Source organism: Teleopsis dalmanni, chromosome 1 (genome assembly GCF_002237135.1).
Source record: "Teleopsis dalmanni isolate 2A chromosome 1, ASM223713v2, whole genome shotgun sequence".
Lineage (NCBI taxonomy): Eukaryota > Metazoa > Arthropoda > Insecta > Diptera > Diopsidae > Teleopsis > Teleopsis dalmanni.
The window spans coordinates 96,678,614-96,688,465 of record NC_051846.1 but is presented as its reverse complement, the minus strand read 5'-3'; the positions used below and the strand labels follow the sequence as shown (position 1 = coordinate 96,688,465).

The 9,852-nt window shown below is 28.7% G+C and overlaps 1 protein-coding gene across 1 annotated transcript; it reads right to left on the bottom strand.

Moving 5' to 3' along the window:
- Positions 1-1,759: 1,759 nt before the first annotated feature.
- LOC119670759 (uncharacterized protein C16orf52 homolog A-like) lies at positions 1,760-2,626 on the bottom strand. Its single transcript, XM_038081161.1, has 2 exons — positions 2,482-2,626; positions 1,760-2,401 (listed from the first exon to the last, which is right to left on the bottom strand). Exons 1-2 carry the CDS (start codon positions 2,582-2,584, stop codon positions 2,001-2,003), a joined length of 504 nt encoding a protein of 167 aa, XP_037937089.1. The 5' UTR covers positions 2,585-2,626; the 3' UTR covers positions 1,760-2,000.
- Between the last annotated feature and the right edge of the window lie 7,226 nt (positions 2,627-9,852).

Below are 9,852 nucleotides of genomic sequence, written 5' to 3'. Positions count from 1 at the left end.
ATGTACATGTTTTTGTTAACACTTAACATTTTATACTAAACCTATATTTTTTAAACTAAGTAAAATATTATATATATTTAAATATTTCTTTCATTGTACATTTTTTTCAAAATAATAAATATGAAATTATTTTTATTAAATATTTCAATAGCAACAATATTGGTTTTATTTTTATTGAATGTAATAGACCAAAAGGAAACTTTATATCTCAATAGTTTTGGGGAAGTTTCTTATTATTATATTTAAACTTTTAAATATGGCATTTATTACAAGATAGTACATAGAAATTTCTTAGCCTTATGAAACTGTTTGAATGTGACATTCTGAATATTGCGAGCAGACTTGGGTGTTCACCTCAATAGTAAATTGACCTGTAGAACTTATACCATCACCACAAACGTAAAGGTTTATTTATTTATTTCCGAAACTCATTTTAGTGCCTCAGTCAAGATACTACATGTTTATTAGAAAATATAAAAAATATGTAGAAACCCTATTGAAATTATGGACTACACCGATGCGAGACTGCGACTTACAAGCCATTGAGAACGCTAATGGACAAATGCATGAACGATCAGTTTAAACGGCTGCAGAGCTTCCTTTTTAAATCAAACAAAAATAAAACAGCTTTATTTTATACTTTCTTTTTAGTAACCATGTAAAATATGGTAAGTTATCATAAAAATAGTCAATTTTAATAAAATTTATAAAATTTATTCGACTACTTATCGGACTGCGATTCATCGATATTAACATCCTGATTTTTGGTTCAGTTGTGGTATACCCCATACTCGAACGTGTAATGTCTACTTATATGCATATAATAAAAAAAAAAATTGGTCAAAGGTTAATCCGACTTCAAATGAATCTCCTGCAATTCACACAGATGGCTCTAAACAAGAAAATAATACAACCCTTTATGTATTTTTCGAAGAACTGTCCTTTGGATAGCTGCAATTTTTCCAATACACGCTCCAGCTAATTTTAAACTTTTAAAGCAATATTTACAACTTTTATGAATAATAATTAAGAACTTTTGTTTATTTTTTTATGTTTTTCATTATTACACAGAAAGTGTAATATTTATTTTTGGCTTAAAACGATACAGATATTTTTTATTAGTTATAAACTAAATAAACCTTTTAAATAGTCCCATAAATAAAATAATCTTTAACTAGTATAACTAAAAATATAATAAACTAATTCTTAATTATATATCTTAAACTATAAATTTACATTTATTTATTTGAGCAAAGTACAAAACATTTTGATTTGTTTTGGATGTTTTTCATGAAATATTTCATTATAAAATTTATTTTACCTTTATCTATATAAAAAATCAAGATTAATCAACTACTTTTTCACACACCGTTATTCTAACAATATAAACGACTCACTTATGAAATTATTGAATTGCATTTAGATTCGAAAATATTTTTATATTTGTTTGTTCACTCCCATCATATATAACTTATTTATACGAATTCTATAATTTCTAGAATTGCACCATTTATATGTATAAAGAAATAATTCTCTACAAGACTAAAAACATATATACCAGTTCAGTTTATATTAAAAGTAATTACAAAATATTTTATAAATTTTTTTATTACTTTGCATAAACTGAAAATAAAAATTTTAAGATTTGATCTATAATAAATCACAATATAAAAAAATATTTTTTACAAAAAGGTTTGATATTAGTTTTTCCGAAAAATCATATAATTAATTTAATTGAATTGCAATCGATTATATATCATTTTGTCAAACTATAATATCTATATTTTGCTAAACATATTTGGAGATTCGAGATTGGTATAACTACTTTAATACTAAACTAATTCATTCGTTCACTATAACGAATTTATATAAAAATGACTATACTTTTTTGTCTTTCTATTAGGGATTGTACTTGAATATAAGAATTCTTATCTCAATCTCTTCAGCTGACAATTATTAAATATTCCTTGTAATTTAATTTATATAAAAACATAAATTTTTTAAAAGTGTGGTAGACATACTTTTCCTGCAAATAATTCCGACACTACTGTTATCCACAAAGCCAGTACAAATAATATATAAGAGATTCCAATTTTATAGGTGTTCGGTAGTTGATAAGCCTGACCACCAATTTCTTCGATATGAAAACCAAGTGGAAATACTACCGCCGCTAGACAAAATAGTACCATAGCAGTGAATCCCACCCAGCGTGCATAAGGAATAACATTACGATCCCAAGTGCTAGAAGCAAGTAGAATTACTGTTGTTGTTATGCAAATGCAGCCAATAAATATGCAGACTAACGCTACTAGCCACTCTGGTTGCAAAACTGGTGTATAACAGACTTGTGGACGATTATATAGTGTCATACAAGTCCACATTAGTCCTAATCTTATATCACCTGCAAACAAAAAATAAATATTATAGTACATAAAATACAAAAATTATTTTTAAGATAGAAAGTTAATGCTACTGCAGTACCTGCTTCCTCTGTTACCACCCAATCAGGCATAGCTAAACTGACAATAGCAAATACATCGGCTGCCATAAAAAGTGTTGCACTTATTGTTGTTAATTTGTCCATCTTATATTTATATTAAATTGAGTTATATTTAATTATATATAATATTACTATAGACTTCTCTTGTTTTTATTAAATCTAATGAAGTAAACAACTGAAGTGTCAAATTATATTAGTGCTGCCAAATCTAAAATACAATGTTGCAATTTTTGCCACAATTTATTTGCGTATTATTGATCATAAAATTTATTTGTGATTTGTGAATCAAACCTTGTTATAGTAATTAAGGGCTTTTAAAATTATTAAAATTATTAATTATTAGTTTTTTATTAATTTAGTTTATTACATTTAATTATTTTGAAATATTTGAATCTAACAAATTTTTGGGATGCCATTCGTCACAAGGTGGCGCACATAGTGTAGAATTTTGACGTAACAAAGTAAAAATTTAAATGAGATTTTAAATATTAAAATCAACTAATTGACTTTTCTACTTCTAATTTGACTTATTACGTTAGTTTATTACCTTATTCTAATTGTAAAATATTTCAAATTCGTTTGAATCGTTATACTAAAGGGATAGAAGTGCAAGCGTAGTTTGTGTTTTAAAAGTAATTATTATTTGTGCATTAGATAAACTTATAATTTTACTATTCGTAGTTTTTGCTGTACCGCATACATTTCTAATATTTGTTCAGGTAGTTCAAATAAACTTGGAAAATAAATTTGGGTTTGATTGCGATTTCAAGCACGCAGATTTATAATAAATTATGGTAAGTTTCAGTATTTGAAGCATCTTTAAATACTATACTATATCTCTATGTAGATTGGTTGTCGAGATATCGGATTTTAAAATTATATACATAGTTTTATCTTAAAAACATGATCAAGCGTGAGTAATTGTTATTAATCGTTATAATCAATGTAAAAAGTCTACAATTTTAAAATACAATATCTCGAGAACCCTTTGAGTAAATGACTACTGAATTCCATCGCCAAACCGCGCCATATTTTGTTTATTAAATATAAATAATATAACAAAATCAAACTAAAACTTATTTTTTCGCTTTTAAAATAGGTCCAACAAAGTGCCATACAATAACACTAGGAGCGCTATTTATAGAGTTTTGTCCACATCAGATGAACACCTGATCAGATGAATGAACTGATATGCTATTTACACGGCATGTGTAAGGAACAGATGAACGTTTTTTAAATGGACATTTATTCTTGATGTTGCCTAAATGTTTGTTTTTTTTTTAATTGCCTTTTTGAGAGCAAAACCCACTTCACATTTGGAAGACAATGTTATTAAATATCCTGAAGTTGTCGTTGCTGTATATGGACTTATTGTTTTTAGGGTCTCTTATAATTTTATTGAAACTGTTATAGAAATTTTTACATTAAAACTAAAATTTCTTTAGTTCCATCTCATTATTTATTAAAAAGTTTAATAACAGAAGGACTCACACTTTAGACTTTTTCTCTTAGAGAAGTAGTGTTAAATTAGTTCAAGTATTCTTTAAATTTCTACCAGGGATGTTTGTTTCTCTCCTTCGCAATATAACCACTTTATTACATGTATTATGAAATACATGCTTTCTTATTCAAATATTTCTCTCAAATCAGCAAAAATACAGTACGAAACCCGATTTATGCTGGACCTTGACTACTAGCTTCAATTTTACCATATGAAAAGCATATAAATATGCTTGCCGAAATCAAAAAATTGTTATTCTGCAAACTGTATTAACTATTGCAGCATCAGTTTTTTGAATGTCGCATATTAAGTTCTCTCGAGTGCATTATGTAAGATACTATATAAAAGACATTGCTAGTTTTAACACTACCAGCGCTCTAAGCGAGATAATTACGACGCTTCATGTGAGACCCATATGTAGCTTTTATACCTTACTATTTACGTAGAATAAAAAAAATATTAACGAAGCTTCAATTATTCGTTAAACATAATTTTTTTGACTTGAATCTAAATTTCTCTAACCCACCAAGAGTAGTCGTACCACTACGTTCACATCTAACGCCGCTAAACCAACTAATTGGCAGTAAATAGTGTAACTTAAGATCTGACCGGATATTCACTGTGTAATTCATTCTGAATAAGACCCAGAAAAAGTAATCGACTCGCAGATCATATTTTAATATCATAGCTTTGACAATGAAAATTACTTTTACAGACACTAAGTCAAAATTTAGTATTTACGCATAATTAATATGATTAGACGAAGTTACCGGGTCCGTTTGTATTGAGAAGAGCAACACTTATTCACACTTAATTAAGTTGAAATAAGGTTTTGAACAGAAAATACGTACTACTGCTCTAAACCATATTTGATTATCTCAAGTGATTGTTTTTGAATTGACACTATGCTAGATATGATATTGGCATCTAGCATATCACGATGTCATTGACATCTTCATTTTTCAGAGCGGCTTTTTCTAACTAAGAAAAATATGATGGAACTCTGTTATGCATGCAGAGAATATTGAACATGTGCCTAACTAGCAGGACGCATTGTGTGATGTGATTAACGAGTATACAACAAAATATATTCTATCAACGAATAAATCCCCTGAACCTATTGAGACACAAATCATTGGTAATAGCTACAAGTACGAAGTTGGGTGGGATTTTATTTATGTAGAAAAATAAACATCAAAAATAATCTCAGTACAGACACTAAACGTATAATCATTTTTGCTTATAAATGACTGTTTGGACTCAGCTAAAGAAAATCATGCTCCGCCAGTCTTATCATGCACATCCAGCTATATAATGCTGAAATTTGGATATCGTTGAGACAGCGCTAAAAACGTCGAAGAGATAAATTTTTTTACAAGAGTTTTGATCTCGCATGCATTGGCAATGAGTACCGAATTAGATTAATGGACAACTTGATGATGATTCATTTGAGTATAACTGTCTTACAAACTAAATTTTCAATAATGAGACCTTTTACTATGTAAAGTCTTTTCTTTGAAGACTTTATTAGGGACATTAGAAAAATTAAATTACAATACAGTTTTAATTTTTTGAACATTTTTTAAAAACAAAGCTTAAAATGTAGACCTCAAGTGCTTTAAAAAAAATGTCAGCAAACTTCGCAAGCATTGTAGTCCTGATTCTAATGATTGCCCAACTTATAGTGTATATTATATATGGCCTATTTTTGTAAAATTTTAAAGCAATGTTTAAAAAACATGAAATTTTATTTTTTGCTTAAAATGCTTTTCTGCCAAATCGTTATAAGATCCATCGTATGATGCTTGCCCTTAATTCGCCGGAAGTAATAAAATAAAAAAATTTTCCATCCTCTATCTGTGTTTTAATTTAAATAAATTTGCAAATTTGGCAAATCCATTCATAAATAATTTTTGTACTAATTTCAATTTCTGTATCTTCTAGGTTGAAAAAACTCAACCAGTTTTTTCAATTTTTTGCTGCTGTCAATAGACATCCATTTAGGCAATTTTTATTGTCCATTCGATTGATAAATCATATCGTGGAGAACAAACTGAAATTTTTTGAAATCATTAAAAGTTTCTCAGAAATAAAAATACGTATTAAATATAAGAATGTTTATATTACGCAGAAAAGCATGAAATTGATCAGATTTGTTTATTATTATTTTTTTATTTTAAAAAATTATTCAAAACGTAAATTCAGGTTATTGTTTTCGCCTACATCTGATTTCTTTAACCCGGCATTGACTTTTAAGGACTTTATAGTTTAAATTTTAATTGGGTTTAACATTTACTATGTATTTGTTTCTAACTTCATAGTAATAAATATCGCGTGATTAAGTGAGATTTATACTTGTACCTAACAACAGAATTAGTCCCATTAGTACTCGGTAACTTCAGTAAAATTATACTCCTAAGGTTGATTCATACATCAAAATTAATTAAAATTTATTTATAAAGAGTTTTTTTCGAATAGTACTGAACTACAACAACAAAAATTCATTTTTATATTATTTTATTAATTTGAATTTTTAGCTGACCATACAGCTGTTTCGAGTATTGCCAAATACCCTTCATCAGTGGCCTTGGAAATAATTCTTGTATTTAATTATTCGTAAATAATTTTTTTAAAATGCAAATACCAGGAATCGAACTTGTGCCCTGCTAAATTTGGAGCTCAGAGTCAGCGCTCCTTAATCAACAGACCCAAAACCATACTTCACTTTTTTGTTCGCACATTTTTCTGGAGTTTTGTTACTTTGCTATAAAAGTTTTATAAAATTTTTTTATTAAATGATTAAATTAATTTTACAAATATATATATATATACAACAAATACATGTTAGAAACTTTCCCCTTAAAGACCTTATTCAGTTAAAATGTGTATAGAAAGCCATAGACTATATAAAGACTTATTCCATTACGAATAGGTAGGCATTAGTATTGAAAAATTAACACAAAACTTTATTTAGTAATCATTGAAATAACTTGTCTAGTTAAGATATTACTAAATATCTATATAAAGTGTTCTTTGGAAAAATTCATATATAATATATGGACTGCAAGTGTTAGAAATTCAATCCTATCGAATTTGAACGATAGACTTACGTGCTAAAACATAAAGCCCAGATCCACTTAAATTGCGTTATTCAAATTTTAAATTGTATCGCTTTTTGTTGTTTATTCATATACTTGTACTATTTATAATTTAAGTATTTTAAACATTCTGTTTTAATATAATTTGGGGCAATTCAATGATGACCGCATTTTTACCAAGTCATTTTTGCGCACAGGTAATGCACCAAATTTTGGAACATTATCTATATAGTCAAGAAAATGTTTACCTATGCATATCTGATCCATATTATACATACATTGTGACCGAAAAGCTTTCGGAAATTCTCATTTAAAATTCGCGCGCTGTATATTTTCCGATATTTTAAGTTTATGTAGTTTGGCAGCACTGTCCTTAATTACTATGCCAAAAATGAGCGCGATCTGTCAGACAGTTCGTTTACGGCAGCTGTTGAAACCAGTTCACCTCAGTAGGGCGTTGCGAAAAAAACAATGGAAAAAAATATTGAACAAAGAGTTTGCATCAAATTTTGTGTTTCGAACGAAATTTCGTGTGCAGAATCGTTGCGAATGCTACAAAAGGCTTATGGGGAATCAGTTTTATCGAAAACTCAAGTTTATGAGTGGTACAAAGCCTTCCAGGACGGTCGTACGACCGTCGAAGACATTTCGCAACGCACTACTGAGGTGAACTGGTTTCAACAGCTGCCGTAAACGAACTGTCTGACAGATCGAGCTCATTTTTGGCATAGTAATTAAGGACAGTGCTGCCAAACTACATAAACTTAAAATATCGAAAAATATACAGCGCGCGAATTTTAAATGAGAATTTCCGAAAACTTTTCAGTCTTAATGTATAATATATTTAGTATGACATTACCTACGTATAATATTTATGGATTATATATTATTGAAAATGCAGTTGCTCCAACCGTTAAAACTAATAGAGATCTTTAAGAACAATCCTTACACTTTCTTTCTTTCTTCAAATCAATGAGCCTGGAAGATATTTCAAATATATATCTTCCAAAAGCAACTTTCATTCTTTACTACGCAAACATCAAAACTGATAACAAACAGCGATTTATCTGCTACTTAGATAGAATAAGATCTGTCGCTACTAAAAGCTATCAACCAAAGTTTCCATTGATGCGAACAAATAATGGGAATATATGTTATGACTTCAGCAAAGGTATGCTATGTTCTACATCACTTATGAAATACTATATTTGTTGAAGAAAACTGTAAGAAAAACGGGAATATCGTATAAGATATAATGATGGACTTGATCAACTAATAGAAGGTGACATAATAATCAAGCACATAAAAAAGCAAAACTTGAAGTGGGTTGGACATGTTGTGCGGATGCCAGAAGAAGATTAGCAGACAGAATCTTCGCGGGTGAAGTAAGTACAACGGGAAGAAAAGGAAGACCAAGAAAGAGATGAAGTGCCAGTGTTCGACAAGATCTGAAAAATATGAATGTCATCAACTGGAAGGTAAGAGCTAAAAAGAGAGAAAAATGTAGGAATGTCGTGAAACAAGCTTAGGTCTTACATAGACTGTATAGCTATGGATGATCATGATGATATTTGTTGAAGAAACAATTTTCGAATTGTATCATTTTGAGATAGGAACTTGAGATAGCCACTTGAGATAGGAACATATGCACTATTGAGTTTTGAAGGCTTTTTCCTGTGGGTAACCTTATGAAAGCTGAAGAGTGACGTTCAAGCTGAAATGATACAAATAACATGAGACATATCTCAAAAACGGAATTTTTTACCTTGGAACAATTTTATAATAGAGATTTAATTGACCTTAGCACTTTAAGGAAATGATTGTTGAGCTTCCAGTTGTAGTCCAACTTTTTTATTTTTAATATATGATTTTATCTATGGAAACTGAAATTTTATCAACATTTTTTTATTCTTCTTTGCAATGCAATTAGCGTCAAATTTCGATTCCTAAAATATTTTAAAAATTAATAAATCAATTAATATTTAATTATCACTACCAATGGTTGCTTTGTAGTTTACCAGTTGCTCCCACAAAACATTCTACCACTAAGCATTGCACTGCCCCTTCTTTTATAGTAAAACTTTAGTACATGTTCCGCCGCCCGTAATGCTAGGATCTGACCATAAAACTATAAATTTGAAATGATTTTGCGTAAAACAAAACAATGAAGTGCATACGTGGGTGTCGTTTTAATTGACCGTGAACTATTCATCGAACTATCAACGAAGGGCAACATAAAGTGACGTGGACTAGTGCTAATAGCCGGACACACAACCTGGCCTAAAAATACTTGAACCAAAATAAATACGGGCTCGCCTGACTGATGAATTTAAAATTAGAAACTAACATGGAAAGTGAATAATTATTGATGACGTTTTGGTCTATAAATGGAGCGTAGTTAATATTATAGGAAAACTAAAAAAAAAAAATAAGACGACTACATGGGATAATCAATTTAAGAAGTGAATCACTACTTTCGGTCATTTGAATTTTAAAATCTTTAATTTTTATATAAAAAATAATAATTTTTATATGGATATATGGATAATAAAATAAATATAATAAAAATAAAAACAATGGAAAGGTTATCATTTTACAGTTAACAAAATGGCTTTAATAACAAAAACATACTCGTAATTATTACAAATATGAACTATAAGCAAATACAAACAAAAAATTATTCTTCAAAATTATATATATGATATCAAATATACTTAAAACTTATATGACAAAAAACTTTTTCGTATACAACT